General features: G+C 48.3%; 4 protein-coding genes across 10 annotated transcripts in view; 3 read left to right on the forward strand and 1 right to left on the reverse strand.

Annotated features, from left to right (window-relative positions):
• The first annotated feature begins 1,869 nt into the window (after positions 1–1,869).
• TPP1 (tripeptidyl peptidase 1) lies at positions 1,870–8,808 on the forward strand. 2 transcript variants are annotated; one of them, XM_053560547.1, is made up of 13 exons: positions 1,870–1,925; positions 2,024–2,095; positions 2,362–2,501; positions 3,551–3,701; positions 3,895–4,022; positions 4,164–4,342; positions 4,467–4,665; positions 4,816–5,004; positions 5,256–5,325; positions 6,101–6,221; positions 6,323–6,481; positions 6,657–6,782; positions 6,955–8,808. In XM_053560547.1, exons 1-13 carry the CDS (start codon positions 1,882–1,884, stop codon positions 7,093–7,095), a joined length of 1,719 nt encoding a protein of 572 aa, XP_053416522.1. In that variant the 5' UTR covers positions 1,870–1,881; the 3' UTR covers positions 7,096–8,808. The 2 variants fall into 2 exon arrangements, with proteins under 2 accessions (XP_053416522.1, XP_053416523.1); XM_053560548.1 differs by lacking the exons at positions 3,551–3,701; positions 3,895–4,022 and having other exon boundaries at positions 1,889–1,925.
• Positions 8,809–9,316: 508 nt separating this feature from the next.
• TAF10 (TATA-box binding protein associated factor 10) lies at positions 9,317–10,740 on the forward strand. Its single transcript, XM_053560556.1, has 5 exons — positions 9,317–9,590; positions 9,716–9,870; positions 10,127–10,191; positions 10,277–10,391; positions 10,571–10,740. The coding sequence occupies exons 1-5, from the start codon at positions 9,359–9,361 to the stop codon at positions 10,658–10,660; spliced, it is 657 nt and encodes a 218-aa protein (XP_053416531.1). The 5' UTR covers positions 9,317–9,358; the 3' UTR covers positions 10,661–10,740.
• Positions 10,710–17,190, reverse strand: ILK (integrin linked kinase). Of its 5 annotated transcripts, none has more exons than XM_053560551.1 (13): positions 17,073–17,190; positions 16,571–16,705; positions 13,377–13,542; positions 13,114–13,209; positions 12,825–12,921; positions 12,639–12,722; positions 12,449–12,534; positions 12,196–12,305; positions 11,966–12,093; positions 11,752–11,873; positions 11,559–11,658; positions 11,316–11,446; positions 10,710–11,121 (listed from the first exon to the last, which is right to left on the reverse strand). In XM_053560551.1, the coding sequence occupies exons 2-13, from the start codon at positions 16,657–16,659 to the stop codon at positions 10,972–10,974; spliced, it is 1,359 nt and encodes a 452-aa protein (XP_053416526.1). In that variant the 5' UTR covers positions 16,660–16,705; positions 17,073–17,190; the 3' UTR covers positions 10,710–10,971. The 5 variants fall into 5 exon arrangements, with proteins under 5 accessions (XP_053416526.1, XP_053416528.1, XP_053416527.1 ...); XM_053560553.1 differs by having other exon boundaries at positions 16,571–16,745; positions 17,073–17,181; XM_053560552.1 differs by having other exon boundaries at positions 16,992–17,122.
• Positions 17,191–17,211: 21 nt separating this feature from the next.
• Positions 17,212–19,455, forward strand: part of RRP8 (ribosomal RNA processing 8) — a 36,429-nt gene continuing 34,185 nt past the window's right edge. For both annotated transcript variants that reach the window (XR_008374158.1, XM_053560549.1), the window contains exons 1-2: positions 17,212–17,487; positions 18,895–19,252. Coding sequence is in view for 1 of the 2 variants with exons in the window: in XM_053560549.1 (XP_053416524.1) it covers positions 17,299–17,487; positions 18,895–19,252 (547 nt within the window). In the remaining variant the exon portion in view is untranslated. The remainder of the gene's footprint in view (positions 17,488–18,894; positions 19,253–19,455) is intronic.

The following is a 19,455-nucleotide window of genomic DNA, read 5'->3' on the forward strand; positions in this document are numbered from 1 at the left end:
TCCAGCTCTGTTCTATGGGGTGACTTGAAGACACCCAGCACAGTATCATGAACAATTCAGGAGAGGCACAGAGAGGTTGGGAACATGGGTGCATCTAGAGTGGAAGCTCAGGAGCCTACCCTGAGGCCTAGTGATACCTCTCTCTGCAGTCAATCTTTTCCAACATGGGCAAAAGGATAGCTGAGGGTTGGCTGTAGCAGCAACCTGAAGAGGGAACTTGAATATGATCAACTCTAGGCCTAAGGGTCTTATGAGAGGTAGGGGTGGATTCAAGAGTAGCCAAATAGTTTGTTTTTCTTGGGAGCACTAAATATACACGCTATAATAAGAACTCACGTTTGTTGAACTTTGCCACATAAGGTTCTCTGCCAAGTGACTTGCTTTATGTCAGTGTAAATGTTCACTGTCACACAATATTTGGGAACCACTGGTGTAGACTATTTTTCTGGGAAGCCAAAATGTGAGAGAAAGGAGATGGCCCAATGTTTTAAAAGTTCATAGGACTGAGCAAATTGCAAAGAAAGAAGATTGTGGTCAAAGAGAAAGGTTTCAGAGCATGGTGCTAGTAAATATAGTTCCAGGGCTTCACGGAGATTGCTTAGCTCAAGGATGAAGTGGGAAATGTTGGGTTTGGAGAAAAGTGGAGGCATCCAGGGACAGAAGGAAGTTAGATTAATTTTAATAGGAGTGAAGAAATGCAATAGCTTGAAAAAACAGAAGGCTATAGTCTAAAAAAAGGTTGCTGTGATTGTAATTTCAAAGGCAGAGCAGTTCTGAGAGATGGCAAGTCCAAGGTATAGCCATGGGACCATTTTGCTTAAGTAAAGTGAAGGTAATCCTCATTGGATTTGGTGAGATGAAAGAACTGAGAGGTTACGATGGTGAATAGGTCTCTTACTAAGACATTTTAATTGTCTAAGTCAAATGATAGCAGGAGTTGGGGTAGACAGAAATGCTAGATGCCAAAATCTTGAGTGTTGGGCTAGAACTTACAGGACAGTAGGTGGTAATGACCTGTAGGATAACAGCAAGAGTAGAAGGCTATATCTCAAAGAACAAGGGATTTTATGTGAGTACTAGACTAGTGGCTTTGGAAATTCAAGTGATACTGCTGGCTCCCTCTTCCATACAGTTTTTTGGAAGGAAGAACGCTCAGGAAAACTGCAAAGAAGTTGAGTCCTCAGGGTTTCAACTCTCACTGAAAATCATCTTGTAAGGACCCAATTAGGAGCGTTCGATTCAGGCCTCCCTGATCTTTGTTTTACTATCAGGAAGAAGCAGAGGTCTTTTATCCATCTGAACACACTGACAAGGATGTAATATTCCTCCATGGCTCTTGAAAACCTTGGGAACCTATAATAATTAGGATTCCAAACTGATTGTAGATTTCCTGGAAAACCATTGAAAACAAACCAGACCTTGATTTGAATAAAAGGATCTCAACCTTGCATAAGCTCTACTCTGCCCATAAATTTAGTCTTAGAATGAGCTTGAAACTGATAATGTGGGGAGACAGAGTAAGGAAAGAAGAAAATTAATTTTTTTCACTGTGAGGCATACCAACATGGGAGATGGAAGGGGTCTTTTACATAACAGCCTCTGTATTATAAATGAAGAAACCTGGGCTCTGAGAGGTTGAATTACTTTCCTGATATCATACAGTTAGGAAGAACCCAGGTCTGTGGGCCTCCAGAGTCTGCTTCCTTGTAATTCTCACTAGGTTAGACTCAGGGAGTAGGGGAGGGCCCTGGGCTTACCCGGTGTTCAAATGGCCTGAGAGGGAGAATCCCAGAGGTAGGGCCACCCATTCAAGGGCGGTGCCAGTATCGTCACTAGTTACTAGGCAAAGGGGTGGGGATTTGGGTTCATGTGATCTGTCACATGACAGCAGATCTGCAGAAAGACAGAATGGGACTCCGAGCCTGGTGAGAAATTAGAGGGGCTTGGGAGAAGGGGATCATGTTGGAGGGTGGGAACACAATGACAATCCGGCTCCTGCTGAAACTCACTGCTGCCCCTACAGCCTCCTAGGGCTTCTTGCCCTCATCCTCTCTGGCAAATGCAATTACAGCCCGGAGCCTGACCAGCAGAGGACGTGAGTTGACTCATCATTGATCACCCTCTTCCCCATGTCCTGTTCTGCTACTACTAGCTTGGTTTCTAGTTTTCCTTATCCTTGTACCAGCTCTTGGTACCCACTTCATAGACTTATCCCCAGGTTCCCAGGCTCAGTCCCCTATCATTTACCTCCTGTGATTAATATCTGCTTCTAGGTCTCAGTTCCTGTTCTGGAACTTTCATGACTAGTATTTTCCATTCCCACCCTAACCAAGGCCATGTCCGTTATCTCTGACCCTACAGGCCTCCCCCAGGCTGGGTGTCCCTGGGCCGTGCAGACCCTGAGGAAGAGCTGAGTCTCACCTTTGCCCTGAGACAGCAGAACCTGGAGAGACTCTCGGAGCTGGTGCAGGCTGTGTCAGATCCCAGCTCTCCTCACTACGGTGCCTGTCGGGATTGGGGACAGGATATGGGAAGCAATGAAGGGAACAGGGCTGGGCTGGGCATGGGACAGTGCAATCATGTCAGGGTCATGTCTCAGTGCCCATCAGGGCCTGTCAAACACCTGTGTTCCTCAGACCCAAGAAGCTACAGCAACTCTGATTAGTCCAAGGACTCAAAAAGATATTATGAGGCTCTGACTCAACCACTTACTAGCTACTGGACAAATGGGAAAAAGGCATGTAGTACATTACCTCAAGTTCGTTCTCCACCCTTGAATCCACTACCATTTCCTCCTCTGTTCATACACTAAGTCTGCCAGTTCCAACTCCTACAGAGCACTTCCTTGGACTAATCTACTTCTTGCCAACTTCACCAGTACTAATTGTTTATGCCTTTTCCTTGTCTACTGTCCAGTCTCCCAACTGGTCTGCTGTATCCTCTCCTTCACCCGTGTACCCCCTACTCTGCTTCAAAACAGTCTTCCCACTGATTAAACTGGATTGTCTCCTCCTGGCAGTGGGACTGCATATGTGTGAATGGTGGAGGTGAGCAAGGCAGGGAAAGCAGGTAGCCTCACATTCACCCAAGAGGTCAGCACTAGTGTGCATGGCTCCATGCAGGAAACAGTGACTCGCCATCATGTTAAGTTTAAAATCAACAAGTATGAAGACTTGAGATAAATTAGATGTTACCTTATAATTGGCCCCAGAAGTCTTTAAAAAAAATTATTGGAGATAAACTTAAAATAGAAAATTTAACTTTATTAACCTCATTCACTTTTCATGAGCATGGCAATGCACTCTGTGGGATAGCAGTTGCAACTTATTGGCCTTTAGAATAAGAAATCCAAAGAATTCATATTCTTGGCATCCCAAGTCTCTCTAGCCTATTCTTTTCCTGCCCCCACAAATACACGTTGCACCTGCACAGTCCTCCTTTACTCTGCCCCAAGCTTCCTGGGAAGTCCTGATGTCCATTGTTAAGGTCCAAAGAGGGCAACTTGGAAAAGCAATGAATGAAGGCAAGAATCACTTCTGAATCTCTACAGGAAAATACCTAACCTTAGAGGATGTAGCTGAACTGGTCCGGCCATCACCACTGACCCTTCTTACAGTCCAAAAATGGCTCTTGGCAGCTGGAGCCCAGAACTGCCACTCAGTGACCACACAGGACTTTCTGACTTGCCGGCTGAGTGTCCGGTGAGAGAGAATGATTGCTCCATGGAGCCACCAATTATCCCATCAGGAATACTAGTCACCCCAACGGGAGGGAGCTGAGAGTTTGCTGGGGATTTGTGGGTGGGATCTAATGCATGGGTAGACAGTAAGTGACTGCCCAGTGATTCTCCATGCTGTCATTTTTGACTTCTTTTCTCCCATCTCTGATCTCCAGACAGGCAGAGCTGCTACTCTCTGGCACTGAGTTTCATCACTATGTGGGAAGACCTGCAAAGACCCATCTTATAAGGTCCCCACATCCCTACCAGCTCCCACAGGCCTTGGCCCCGCATGTGGACTTTGGTAACTCTCAGTGGGGTTGGGGCAGACAGATCCAGAAGCTGGAGAAGTTTAGATGCTGTGGGGGCCTGGGGGTGGGATCAGTGGTAAAATGAGTGTTGCAGTCCACAAGACCTCCTTCTCAAGCCTGACCCCTCCCTATAGTGGGGGGACTGCACCGTTTCCCCCCCAGGTCATTCCTGAAGCAACGCCCTGGGCCACAGGTGGCAGGGGCTATTGGCCTGCATCTGGGGGTGACCCCATCTGTGATCCGTAAGCGATACAACTTAACAGCAAGTGATGTGGGCTCTGGTACCAGCAATAACAGCCAGGCCTGTGCCCAGGTGAGCCAAGCAGAGAGCCCCTGCGTCCTCCCAGCCTCCCCATGGTGTGCCTTACCTCCTCAGTGCCTTACCACTCTGGGGCTTACTCTCTGACCCATGATCCCTACTCTGACTCCCTCCATAGTTCCTGGAGCAGTATTTTCATGAATCAGATCTGGTCAAGTTCATGCACCTCTTTGGTGGCAAATTTGCACACCAGGCATCAGTAACCCGCGTGGTTGGACAGCAGGGCCGGGGCAGGGCTGGAATTGAGGCCAGTCTAGATGTGCAGTATCTGATGAGTGCTGGCGCCAACATCTCCACCTGGGTCTACAGTAGCCCTGGTACTGCCAAGGGGACAGGCTGGTGGGGAAGGGGGTGGGAGATGGGTGTTGATCCCTGCCCTCTCAAGGAAACACCATGACCTAGAGGGAGATCTTGATAACCTCCCAATAATTTTTCTTGTGTCTCTTCCCCTCTTAAAAATATTACAGGTCGGCATGAGGGACAGGAGCCCTTCCTACAGTGGCTCCTGCTACTCAGTAATGAGTCAGCACTGCCAAATGTGCACACTGTGAGCTACGGGGATGATGAGGACTCCCTCAGCAATGCCTACCTCCAGCGGGTCAACACTGAATTTATGAAGGCTGCTGCTCGGGGTCTCACCCTGCTCTTCGCCTCAGGTGACCTGCCCTATACTGAGATGCCCCCACTTGACTACTTACCATGGGAGCTTTGACTCTAGTGACCCCTGAGTCTGATCTCTGACTGATAAGCTGAACTGAGACCCTAAACAGGGACCTCTGGCCTGAGCTCTAAACTCTGACCTCCTGCAGTTAACAACTGACACCTGAATTTCCTCTCTGACATCTTAACCCAATACCAAGCTCTGACTAATTAGATAATATGACTGCTAAACTTGGTTTCTTTCCAGGTGACAGCGGGGCTGGTTGTTGGTCTGTCTCTGGAAGACACCAGTTCCGTCCTAGCTTTCCTGCCTCCAGGTAAGCACCCTAGGCCACCACTTGTCTGTTACTACAACCTTTTACCTGTGCCCTCATAATCTAGAACCTTTGTCACGACCCTACCAGGTGCTCCTGTGGCTCAGCCCTTAGCCTTACCTGCCCTGGTTGCTATACTCCCCTCTCTTCTTCTTCTTTTTTTTTTTTTTATTAAATCATAGCTGTGTACAATAATGCAATCCCCAAGTCTTCTGAGTGGGATTTAGCTCCCATTGTTCCTCTTCCTAGGTCCTCAGGCACTTAGTGAAGGATTCAATGCGTGTTCTGTAGAGAAAAGTTTGCAGTCACCTCAGGCCATGCCTTGAAGGCTCAAAATCTCTTGGCCTGTACCATGACTCTCAGCACTTAGGGAGGCCAAGGTGGGAGGACTACCTTAAGCCAGGAGTTCCAGACAAGCCTGGGAAACTTAGCAAGATCCCAGGTCTATAATTTTTTTTTTTTTTTAGTTAGCTGGGCATGGCAGCATGCACCTATAGTCCCAGATACTCAGGAAGCTGAGGCAGGTGGATCGTTTGGGCCCAGGAGTTTGAGGCTGCAGTGAGCTATGATTCCACTTTTGCATTCCAGCCTGGGTGACAGAGTGAGACCCTTTCTCTTAAAAACAAAAATGAAAACAAAACAAAATCCCTCTTAGTTAATCCTATGCACACGATTTCCCACAGAGTCTAGCCTTTCCAACAAGATCCATGCCATACTCACATATCCCCACACATCTTAGATGGCCCCCTGCTATCTGAATGTTATCTTCTGCCCTCAGCCCCTATGTTACCACAGTGGGAGGGACATGCTTCCAGAATCCTTTCCTTATCACAAATGAGATTGTTGATTATATCAGTGGTGGTGGCTTCAGCAATGTGTTTCCAAGGCCTTCATACCAGGTATGTTTATGTGGATTGATAGATGTGGGGATGGGGGATCCTCAGTTCAGTAGACTGCTGGGCAGCCCATAGGCCAATAGTCACTCAAGAATGCCTTTCAGGAGGAAGCTGTAGCCCAGTTCCTGAGCTCTAGTCCCCACCTTCCACCATCCAGTTACTTCAATGCCAGTGGCCGTGCCTACCCAGACGTGGCTGCACTTTCTGATGGCTACTGGGTGGTCAGCAACAGTGTGCCCATTCCATGGGTGTCTGGAACCTCGGTGAGAATCAGCCTGTCTCCAAACTCCCACTGAAGAAATAACCTCAACCGCTACTCCTAAGACCTTACACCCAGAACCCCCAACTCCTTAGAAATCCCTGGTCTTTTCAACATCATTCCCCCAAAATTCAATCACTCTGAACCCCTGACTTTTACTTGTATTCTTACCCTTGCAGGCCTCTACTCCAGTGTTTGGGGGGCTCTTATCCTTGATAAACGAGCACCGAATCCTCAGTGGCCGCCCCCCTCTTGGCTTCCTCAATCCAAGGCTCTACCAACAGCGTGGGGCAGGACTCTTTGACGTAAGTGTGGAAGGGAAGGGTGTGGATGTATTCATACAACTGTGGAGAGTGCTCAGATAAACTTGGAGGCAGTTCTGATAATGTGCAATAGCCTCTGAAATGTGAATACAGGCGAGGAAGTATAGTCTGTTAGTATCAGCAAATCCAGATCTGATGCCTACCTCCTCCCTAGGTAACCCATGGCTGCCATGAGTCCTGTCTGAATGAAGAAGTGGAGGGTCAAGGTTTCTGCTCTGGTGCTGGCTGGGATCCTGTGACAGGTTGGGGAACACCTAACTTCCCAGCTTTGCTGAAGACACTACTCAACCCTTGACCCTTTCCTGGCAGGAGAGCCTGTCCCCTCTTCTACAGATGGAGATTCAATCCCTTATTTTGACCTGTTGCAAGCCCTGCTGAACCCTCAACTGTTGACTTCTGCAGATAGCTTATCTCCTAGACCCTGAAATGCTGTAAGCTTGACTCCCAACCCTACCATGCTCCATCACTCAGGTTTCCCCATTTCTGCTTCAGGTTTCTCAACAAGATGCTATAACTAGCATTTTTGGACTGCATCTTCATCCCATATCACCTTCCTCTTTTCCACCGAGCTTTTACAAAGGGTTCCCTACACTGACAGTGTGCACTATTTCACTTTGTGTTCACTCCTGAATTCGCTAAAATAAGACTCATGCTCTCCTACCTTGGAAATAGTAACACCAAGAAACAGTGGCCTCCACACACACTTCTAAATCTTTTGCTTTATGGCCTTTCCATCATAGTTGTTTATCCCCTCTTCTTCCTTAGCTTCCAAGACTTAATTTCTCTGACTACTCCTCTTTCCTCCTTCATAGACTTCTCTTTCTCTGCATCCTCGTTGAGTATTGGTATTCTTCATTGCTACATCCTTAGTTTTTTCCTCTTCTCACAATACTCACTATTCCCTGGAACACATTACTGGCATCCGCAACCATCATCACCTCCCAAAATCAGACTTTCTATCCAGTAATGATTGATACTTCAAATGTAAGATGTGTGATACTCAATATTTTATCTTTCTCCTTCCTAACCCCAAGCTATTCCATCTCTTCTTTTTTCTCGGTAAATGATACTATGCTTCTTCCAACCAAGCCAAAAACTTGTGTCATTCTTGATTCCCATTTATCTTTTTCAATCCATAAGTCCTTCAATTATATTTCCTTAATATAGTTAAAACTTATCCACTGCTCTCCGTCCTCACTGCTACAACATTCGTTTTAAGCCGTACTCCCTCTCCTCTGAATTATAGGAGACCCTTGCAGTGTTCTTACTTTTACCAGTCCCTAACCCATCTTTCAGAGCAAAATACAAATCCCATCAGGCATTTACTGGATTAAAACTTGTCCAAGATTACTAGATAAGGATCAGGTCATTTTTTGTTTAGTCATGGATCATCTTCCATGATATTTATTCCTGAGTAAATAATCATTTTTCCTCTTCCCTCTCCAACACCCAAGGAACTCTCACCCTTGTGGTCTACTTAACACCACTGGTAGAATTGCCTGGTTGATTTCCAGGATTCTTTCAATACTCCGCTCAGAATTCATTTTCTCTTATGAACATTTTGATTCCCTGAGGTTGATTTACGGATGTGGCAGAAAAGTCCTAGATTTTTGAAAGCAAACCTGTTTGAATCTTGGTTCTAATATAGACTAGGAGAAAGCGTTGGGCAAGTAAAGTTTCTCTCTCTGAGCCTGTTCCTATCTGTTTAGTGGAAATTTTAGTATTTGCCTTTCATAATTATCAGGGAATAATTAACTGGAATAATGTTGGTAGAGTGCCTCGCACTTGGAATTAGGCAGATGTTAGTTCCCTTACTCCCTTGCACCTCACACTCCTGTGCCTACCTCTAGCATTGTAACAACCATGTAGTATTAAAATTGCCAGTCTAGTTGTTTGCCTCTCTTTTACAAGACCGTCGGTGCCTACATTGTTCTACTTAACTTTGTATTCCCAGGCCCTAGCCCGAGTTGGCAAATAAGAATTAAATAAACGTCTGAGTGAAAATCCTCACGCTTTCACTTAGTGTGATTTTTGCATATTGTCTTCTCAGCCTGAAACCCTTCCGCCTCCATCCACAGCAGCACTCTGTGCAGCCCCTCCTGCTGCCCTCACCTCTGGGGCGGTTGACAGGGAGGAGGCTTTCCAAATCAACTACGAACGCTTAAAAGGGTAATAAATAAGGGAACAAGAAAGGATGCAGACTGGCCGGCAACAGTAGTTGAGGAAAGTCAGACTGACGAGCTCTAAAGTAACGGCTTTAAGTATCTGGTTGAACGAGGTGTTCCAGACCCGTAGAGGAGTCCAGACATACAGTGGTTCCTATCCCGATGGAATCCCCAGGGAGCACTTCAGGAGCGTGACAGGGCAACAGCAGTGCAGATCTCCAAGATAGGTCCCTGCCCTTCTATCTGTTCCAGCCTGAGGAAGGCAGGAAGCAAAGAGAGACAGCTAACGTTGGGACCGTCCGGGCAAACCCTGGAGCTTGTGACGTCACTAGGATGTGCGTAACGTAGGCGGAAGCGGAAGCGGCTCTGTTCGCCGCCTCTCCCACCGGCCCGATGAGCTGCAGCGGCTCCGGCGGGGACCCCGAGGCGGCCCCGGCATCTGCCGCCTCGGCCCCGGGCCCAGCGCCCCCGGTCTCTGCTCCCGCCGTGCTGCCCGCCAGTACCGCCGCAGAGAACAAGGCCAGCCCCGCGGGGACGGCTGGGGGACCTGGGGCTGGAGCCGCGGCTGGTGGCACCGGACCTTTGGCGGCTCGGGCCGGGGAGCCAGCCGAGCGGCGCGGGGCGGGTGAGGGTGAGGGAAGTGCTCTAGACTGGGCCCAGAGGTGGGTGAGGGCGGAGGGTGTAAGGCGGACATGTCTGGAGCCCTTGCACCTCCCGCCTCCGCGGCTCAGTTTGCTGGTTCTCCTCTAGCTCCGGTGTCAGCAGGCGGAGCGGCGCCCCCAGAGGGGGCCATGTCTAACGGGGTTTACGTACTGCCGAGCGCGGCCAATGGGGACGTGAAGCCAGTGGTATCCAGCACGCCTCTGGTGGACTTCTTAATGCAGCTGGAGGATTACACGCCTACGGTGGGGCTTCCTGCCTGAAAAAGGCCATCTAGCCCACTGTCACGCCAACTTTCAGCCATATCTCCGTTCTTTTCAGCGTACTCTTGTATTTGCTTCCCTACTAGCAATTGTGTTATCTTTTTCCTTTATTCCTCTGCCTACCCAAGCTGCGAGCTTCACGATAACCAGGCCTGTCCTCCATTTCCCTCATCTCTTCCCACTCTCAGCCCTGCAGGGCATAGGGCTAACACTGACAGTTGTCTAATTGTTTTTTCAGATCCCTGATGCAGTCACTGGTTACTACCTGAACCGTGCTGGCTTTGAGGCCTCAGACCCGCGCATGTGAGTAAACCCAGGGCAGGTTGGAGCTTTGGTGCTTGTTCAGAGATCGTTGTCTATCTCCTCATACCATATTTTTTCTCTTTAGAATTCGGCTCATCTCCCTAGCTGCCCAGAAATTCATCTCAGATATTGCCAACGATGCCCTACAGCACTGCAAAATGAAGGGTACAGCCTCTGGCAGCTCCCGGAGCAAGAGCAAGGTGTGAGGGGAGGCTCACTGAGTCAGTAATTCTCCACAGCAGTGAAAGCTTAACTTATCCTGAAACTCTTTTGGGAAAACTAAGTTCTAGGGGAGGTGTAAGAACTACTCAGGGTCATCCAATTTGGGATTGAAGTCTGAGATTCCTTTGCTCAGTTGGTGTTCTTCCCTCTTCCTCAGGACCGCAAGTATACTCTAACCATGGAGGACTTGACCCCTGCCCTCAGTGAATATGGCATCAATGTGAAGAAGCCGCACTACTTCACCTGAGCCACCGAACCTAAATGTACTTGTCTGTCCCCATGTCCCCACACCAGCCTGTTTTCATAATAAACTTTATTGTGACAGGCGGGGCTGATCCCTCCCATGTTGGGAGATGCGGTGTGGTAAGTGAAAGCTCTGAGCCCAGCCCCTTTGGGGGGCCATAGTGGAAGGGATGGGGGCTAGGGAATGGGCCCCATAGTTAGGGTAGTACCATGACTAGAGGCAGGGGAGGCAACCAGAAGCCTGCTGCTCTGGGGAGCTGCACTCCCCCAACCAAGTCCTGACACCTCTGGAGTTTAGGCAGGGACCTTCTAGTCCTACTTGTCCTGCATCTTCTCCAGGATAGGCACAATCATGTCAAATTTGGGTCGCTTAGCAGGGTCTTCATTCATGCAGATTTTCATGAGCTTACACACGTGGGGAGAAATGCCTGGTGGGATGGTTGGCCTAAGGCCTTCCAGTGCCACCTGTGAATACAAAAAAGAAGTAAGCCTCAGAATTTAAGTCTGTCACATAAGGAGAAGCCAGTCCCAGCCAAGAACCCAGCCCTTGGGACTGGATTACTATATGTCTAAACAAATGTGGGAGGAGTCCACGCCGACTACAATTTATTGTCACCAACACTCTTCCCCCAACATAAAATGTATGTAGTTCTGCTTACCTTCATTCCAATCTCCATATTGGAAAGATCGGCAAAGGGTACTTCCCGTGTCACCAGTTCCCACAGAAGCACTGCAAAACTCCACATGTCTGCTGAGCGTCTGTTTGTGTCTTCAGGCTTCTTCTGCAGAGCTGGAGGAATAGGACTTATCTGTTCTGGCTACCTGGCCTGTCCTTACTCTGCCCCCTTGCACTACTACTGAGCTGGTCCTCCTCTACCTTCCAACATAATGCCTTCACCCACCTTCAGGGGCTACCCAGGCAGGTGCATACATGCGCCCAGGGCATTGGAATGAGAACTTGACATCGGCCATACTGATTCGAGCAGTCATATCCTCATCAATCTGAGGAAGAGATGATACATTTGTAAAAGGAGGTAAGTCCTACATAGGCCAAGGGCTTTGAGGCCTGGGCCATGAGTGAACTTGTGGTTTTACCATTACACTACGGCTATTGAGTGCATGTCGCGGGATGAGGGGCTCTAGTGTGTGAAGGAAGGCCATGCCCCTTGCCATGTCCAATGCAAACTTCACAGCCTGGCTCTGGTCCACGACAAAATCTAAGGAGGTAAGAAAGAGTCAAACAGTTCAGAAAGGCTTATATGCCCTTCTCTCCTATGCCCTCCCAACAAGATTTAGTATCTCTACTCACTGGTGCCTTCATGTAGTACATTGTAGAGGGATCCATATGGCATCCAGTGTGTGATGAGGGTAGGGTGAGGAGCAGGTGGAGACTGGCAGGCACCTAGCACCGGGAGCACATTTGGATGCGAGAAAATTCTGGGAGAGGGAAAGAATGGCCAATAGCATAAAAGGTCTCTCATCTCAGTGCTATTCATGGTTCCTTGGAATTAATAGCTTCCAGTTTGGGCCTTGCCTTACCTGAGCCGGGGACACTCCTCATTGAAATCTCTGCTCTTCCTTGTACTCCAGTCTCGAACCTTCAGCACCTTCATGACAATGTCATTGCCCTGCCAGCGGCCCTTCCATAGCTAAAGGACAGGCAGGCATTAGGGTACTTGAACGAAGGCTACCAATTCCTTGCCCACTAACTGGAGGAAAAACTTAAAACAGATGCAGAGCAGGTTAACTTATAAGGGCTTAGGGAAGGAGGAGCAAGAAGGGCAGGGGTCACCTCTCCAGAGTGATTCTCGTTGAGCTTTGCCAGGAAGTTGAGCTGTTTGAAGTCAATGCCGGAGTGTTTGTTCAGGGTTCCATTTCCTGAGAGTGTGGGCAGGTCAGGTACCCAGCTTTGACATGACCCAGTCCCAGAAGCCCAGAATTATTCCTTTCTACAACCCCTCCTCCCAGCTTCAGTGACTCACGGGGCCGAGTGCGGGTGGTCCCCTTCCAGAATGTATCCTTGTATGGAATACGGTTGAGATTCTGGCCCATCTTCTCTGCCCGCTCTGGGGAAGAAAAAAAGTCTCAGCCTGAGCTGTGGTATAAAGGGAAAAATTGGGTGGGTAGGGAAAAGAGAAGAGGACACAAGCTGGGAGCAGGGGATGGACCTCGGAGGAGCTCTCTCAGAGGTGCCTTGGCTTTGTCCATAGGCATCTCTCCATACTTGTTACAGATGCTGACAAGGGCTCCATTTGCCACCAGGTCCTGGAATGAAAAGGTCATTGTGATGAGGGCCTCTCCTACCTTCCTGGGAGTCAAAACAGTGAACATACAGATGCAGTAAACAACCCTGTGTCACAAGTAGTACTGACAAGATGGGCTCTGAATTCCAAAATCTCCCACTCAGGCCTAGACTTTGCTTCCTACCCATCTAGGGACTTGGGTCTAAGTACTTACCTCTGCCACCTGGTCTTGGCCCCAAAAACAGGCATAGTGCAGGGGCACATTCCCATGCTCATTCACTGCATTGATGTCAGCTTTGTACTGCAGAAGCTGGGCCCCATGGCCAAACAAAAAGAAGAGGCAGAAGGCACAGTCAATCCCAAATGACATACCGGTGTCAGGGCAGGGTAGAGTACATACATTTTCTGTTGTATGTTATAGTGCCTATGAATGACTTCATGGCATGTATGTGACATGGGTGATAGGTTCATACATACCTTCTGTACAATATCACGGTGTCCATGACTGGCTGCCAGGTGCAGAGGGGTGTCATCCCCGCGGTTCATTACATTTATCCGTGCCCCCCGCATGATCAGCATCTCGACCACAGCAGAGCGGCCCTCTCGGCAGGCCCAGTGCAAGGGGGAGAAACCATGATCATCCCTTGAGGAAAGGATCATAGTCATTGAACTGAAGATGGGATGGGGCAAAGGCATTGATTTCTGAAAAAATCATAGTTTCTCTGTATACTCTCTGGGAAGGCTTACCTCTCTAGGACTTTGTTCAGGCCAGGAACTCCAAAAGCTGTCCCATTCAGACCACCTCCTGAGCTTCAGACCCAACCAACCACCTAGATATCCCAACAACTCTATAGTAGGATTTATTATCTTTACTACCTTCTCCCATACCTTATTTTATTAAGTGGTAGCATTCTTTGCCTGGTTTCCCTTGCATCCCTTCTGCAACATCTATTGGTCTTTTTTGTTTCCACTGTATCTTGTACATCCCCCTACTATAGCACTTGTCACACTGGGTTGTAAAAGTCTGTTAATGGACCATCTTGCCTGTTAGACTATAAGCTTCTTGAAGAAATGGACTGACAGTGTTCACTGGATGTTAATAGAGGAGAAGGGTATCTTGGAGAAGAAGGCCACAACTCAAGGGAGAGGAAACAAGCTTACTGTTTGGCCCTGGAACTGTAAATAACATCTAAAAATGGGATGGAATTTAAGTGGTTTTGGAAGGGTTTATATGAAAAAGAGACATGCTATTGATTTCTGATGATGAAATCAGAAAACAAACACCACACAACAGAAAACAAACCACCACACAAAATAGGATTCCCCCACTTAGTAATCCTGGACATAGAAGAAAATGATAATGGCTGCTTTAGAATGAAAATTATACCTGACTTTCTTTTTCCCAAAGATATGTATTTTCTAAAGTAAAAGAAGTGTACAAACAAAATAAAACAATTGAGTTGAAACAAGGCCTGCTTGACAGCCTGGGGCCATAAAAGGAAATTCCCTCTAGTCTGGGGCTGCTGATCCAAGGGGCGGAACAGGGGGCGGGTCCGTGGCCTAAGCAGGCAGCTTTCAAATGCCTGAGTACTGCGGTCACTTCCCGTGTGGGGGCTCCAGGCAGGGCCTGGAGCTGATCAGAGGTCTGGATACCCAGATGGCTCCACAGCCACAAGGGGTAGAGCTGTGGCTTTTAACTTAATCATTTCCTCCACAGCTTGCCTTCATCTGCTCACACAGAAAGAGCCAAAAGCTTTCCCTGGAAGAGGGTATCCCCAGAAAGCAATTACATCCCATTTATCAGTCTGGCAGTCTTGCCTCCCTTATCTTTAATTTGTGCCCTGACTTATCAACCTCTCGTACTGTCTGTGGCTCCCGGAGCAAAAGTATAGGTATAAGTGTTCCCTTCACTGTCAGGTTGCCTGTCACCTCAAAGCCCCAGACCTGCAGGGAATTAACCCCCTTTTCATATCAGCACAAAGTTGGGTCTCCATACTTTATCCTGTCAAATTAGCACCAAAACCTTCCAGTTTCATTAATGCCAACTCTTTTGCCTTTTGGCAGTGACTTCCTAGACTTACAGTTTTCCTAGACGCTGGCCCATTGGGCAACTTTGCCTGAGCCTCTGTTTCCCCAGCAACAAAGTAGGCTTTACTAGAGGACTCCATGAGAACTATATAAAAAACAGTAGAAATAACTCCGCAAATTATTAAGGAGAAGTAGTGTAGAGCTTAATGGGAACCAGTGAAACTAGAACTAAGATGACAGGCAATCGTTAACTCTCGAACCTAAAGAACTAAACTCTACCAATGTTAAAAAATAAAAAAAAATAAAGTTCACCACCCTAAGTCACCATCACTACTGCATTTCTTGCCTTCCTATCTCAGCCATCCTTAAAGAACCCCTCTGCATTGCCTCCACTCCCATTCACTTTCAACCTGCCATCAATCTGCTGCTGCTTTGAGGGCAGAGACTATGTCTGATTCTGAGACTTTCACGCCCAGCACAAGTAGTGCTCAGTATAGTTCCTTAAATGAAAGAACTCAAAGTTGTCCGGTTTTCACCTGTTATTCCTCTGAAACAGCACTTACAGACACCATTAAATATATCCTAATTGTAAACTCGATGGTTACTTTAAAGTATTCATGTACTTCGACCTCTCAGTAGTCTTATTACTGTTGACCACTCTCTTACAGAAATGTTCTTTTCTCTAAGGTTTACTCACACGTTTTCCTATTTCTGCAACTTCTAGCTTCTTGTCCCCTGCCATCTTGTCTTTCACTTTTGTGAGGCACTCTCCATCACACCACATCTTTAGGTATCATATAATGTGTCTCCAAGTCGGATACCTCTCCTGAACTGCAACTCACATAACCAACAACCTACTCAACATTTCCACCATGATGCACGGCCTTCTAACTTTAGTAAGTCCAAAATAGATCACCTCGTCCTCTTTCAATTATTCTCCATCTCAGTAAAAGCAACCACCATCTACCTAAGTGCCTAGGCAGAACCCTGGTTGTCATTAATTCCCACACTAAGTCCCACAATTATTTATCCTAAAAACTTCTGGAATCAGATCATTTCTCTCTTTTCCCCTCACCCCATTTCTTGTCCTAAACACCACTTCTAGGATGGACTAGGCAACAGCCTCCTTCCCACCTGCTCTTCACAAAAGGATCCAAGATGATATCGAACAAATGGACAATTTCTTCATATCACTACACAGCTTTCAGATAAAGACATCATTATAGCCTAAATGAACTTGCATCATCTGGCTGACACTTGTAGACCTCTCCAGACTATCATTTGTCTTTTTCTGCTTGTACCCAATACTTCCGCCCACAGAAACCTGTCTTCCCATCATCTGAAGCTCCACACAACTTCATGGCACTTTCCACTCTGTGTCTTGCCTCCTAGCCTTTGCCCATGCAGTTCAGGGACACTGCAAAGCTCTCTGCAGCCTTTGCTTGTGAAACTCTCATTCAGCAGTCAAGATTCTGCTCAAACACGACTTCCTCTGTGGAGACCCCCTGCCTCACACAAGTTGTGCCCAGCACTCATCACACTAGATGGCAAAGTCGGCCGCCTCCACCAGACATGAACACCCCATGCAGCCCAGAGCAGTGGATCTCTACCCTTCCTCTAGTTCACCAGTCGCTTCAGCTCACCCCTGGTTGAGGTCGTTCTCCGTGTTGTCCAACCATAGGCGCACGGCAACAGCGTTGCCCTCCCGGCACTGAGTGAAAATGTCGTCCATAGCCGCGTCCCAGCGCTAAGTCCCCGGGATTGGGGAAGCCTGGGGACTAGAGGGGGTGAGAAGGAGGATGAGCCCCAGTCTTTGTCCTATACAGGAGAGAAGTGTTGGGGGTGGAAGTCCGTGAAGGAGTTCGGGACACCAGGTCGATCCCTAAGTGTGTCTTCTGGGTGCAAGGGAAAGGGGGGTCCGCGCGGGCAGCGGGTGATTAAAAGGTAGTATCTTCCGAACTAATGTCAAGAGAGCAGGCACCGAGACCTTATCCTCGGATAGAGTGGGGGAAGGGAGGAAGTTCAGGAGGGGGATCCTTCCCGGGGATGGCTCCGGTTCCTTACTCGCAACTCGAGCGGCGTGACGAGTGATGGGTTGGCAGGGACCCAGTCTTGGGCAGGGGGCGCGGGACCGCTTGCACTCACCGGGACTCAGGCTGAAGGCTCCTTCTCCGGGGGAACTCCCGTCCGGCCGCGCCCGCCGCCCGGCCCCGCCCAGCCCCCGGCCCTCTCGGGCCAGCGCGGGCCGCCTTCCCCCCCTTTCTACTCCCCTCCCTTGCCTTTCTAGCCTACTACTGTCTGAACTCGATGGTTCCCTGCGCCGCGCCGGCCGCTCTAGCCTCCTCTGCCTCGCACGCTTTGGTTTCCGGCTATGTTTGTCAGAGCTGGGCGCTGCGACTCCCAGAGGCGCTCTGCAAGTGGACCGGAAAGCGGACTGCTAGACCCTGCCCTCCGGATCTGCATGTTCGAGGAACCTGAGTGGGCCGAGGCGGCCCCAGCAGCCTCAGGCCTGGGGCCCGTGACCTTACAGCCTCGACCGGCGACAGCCTCGCAAAGCAAGGTGAGTGGTCCCGCAGGCCAATGAGAGCTGTTTCAGGCCAATGAGAGCTGTTTCAGGCCACGATGCGGACCCTGGTAGATCCTGCCGCTGGGCACGTCTTGGGTATGTGTTGGGGGTGGGGCGGGGGGAGAGGGCACCTGTGGCACTGCTAGGGGAGAGCCCAGATATGAAGCTCCAGGAACTTCCAAATGACATTGACACCGAGATAGAGTTGCTAAGTAGAAGTTGATGAAGGAAGTGGGTTCGTCACACATGAAAAGCACATGCAAAGGCTCTGGGTTAAAAGAACATGTTCTGTTAAGAGTCACACACAGAAAAGTGATCTGTGTGGTTGGAGCACAGAGTAAATGATAGAGGATGCTGTTCAAGTGGAAGAGGTAGATTAGAAATTTTGTATACATTAAGGATAGAAGCTGATGAAAAGTTTTTTAGCAATGGAATGATTTTTTTCAGATTTGTATTTTGTAAAAGATGTTAGTTACAGTGTGGAATGGCTGGAGAAATGAAGAGTGGATGGCAACAAAAGGTGTCAGTATCACTGTGCAAGGGAGGATGTGGGGAACTGAGAACCTCCCAGACAAGTGGATGGATGGCGTAGGACCAGCCTGTAGAGCTTCAACCCGGAAGTAGCCTCCTGGACAGTAGACCTTCTCCTTTGAGCTGCAGTACTTCCTCACGTTTTTCCTTACCTTTCAGTCCGCTTCCAACATGGACTCTGCCTGTTTTGCTCTCCCCTTTTCATCCTCTCAGCCCATTGCTGTAACCCATGCTACTGGCCTATCTGCAGCTTCTCCCCTTCAGTTTGTTCTCTACACTGCAGCTAGCAATGTACAGGGAACATAAAGTTCATGTACAATTAAAATAGTTAAACATAGTAAGTTGCAGGTGTACTTTATGTCCACGGTGTATTTAATACACATGTGTCATTGTGTCCCTCTTCTGTTTAGAAACTTTTTTACTCCTTATGGAAAGGTATTGGCTGGGACAAAAGCCTGAGTCAATTGAAACTTGTAGTCTCTGGTCTTAGTCTTGGTGCTTATTGCCTTAGCACGTTACTCTATTACCTTAACATCCACCTGCCTGGGAGGTTCTTAGTTCCCCACATCCTTCCTTGCACAGTGATATTGACACCTTTTGCTGCCACCCACTCTTCATTTCTCCAGTCCATTCCACACTGTAACTAACGACTTTTACAAAATACAAATCTGAAGGGAAACTATTACCTTAACGCACATCAGAGAAAATAGGGTAGGTGGCCTGTCTGCCTTCAACCTCCCAAACATTGGGATGGTGACAGGAAGATTTGTCAGAGTATAGCAGGCTTCACAACAGGCTAACTTAGGAAGAAAACAGATCCTTCTTCCAGTGTCTGAATCAGGTCTCTATCTGTCCCTTCTTATTCCCTAGGGCTCCAAGCACCGCCAGCTTCTAGCTACATTACGGGCCCTAGAGGCAGCATCTCTTTCCCATCAACCTCCCAGCCTACCTAGCAGTGACTCTGAAGGGGAACAGGTGGAGAGGAAAAAGAAACGCCCCAAAAAGGCATCATTTTCCAGTGCCTCTGCAGAAGTAAGGGAGAAAAGGAAGAAGAAATGTCACAAACAGAGCCTGAGTGGCTCTGAGGAGAGAGAACTAGAAAGGAAGGAGTGTCATAAACGGTCTCTCCTTGGCAATGACTCTGCTGAAGAAGAGAAAATAAAGAGGAAACACCAGAAACATACCCCTTCAAACCCATGCAAGCACCTGGACAATGTTGACCCTTCAGGTACCTCTTATGTGTTTATTGAGGGGTGGGGCATCAGCTGATTCTACATATAGCAGAGGTTACTCTCCACCCTTAGGATAGGGCCTAATAGTATTCTTAGGAAATAATAAGTACTTTTATCCAGGCTATAGTCTCTGTCTCAAGGACAAGGGCATGGCCAGAATGACTTGCCAAGCCTCTTGAGTTTAGGAGATCTTGCCCCA

This window comes from Nycticebus coucang, chromosome 14, assembly GCF_027406575.1.
Source record: "Nycticebus coucang isolate mNycCou1 chromosome 14, mNycCou1.pri, whole genome shotgun sequence".
Lineage (NCBI taxonomy): Eukaryota > Metazoa > Chordata > Mammalia > Primates > Lorisidae > Nycticebus > Nycticebus coucang.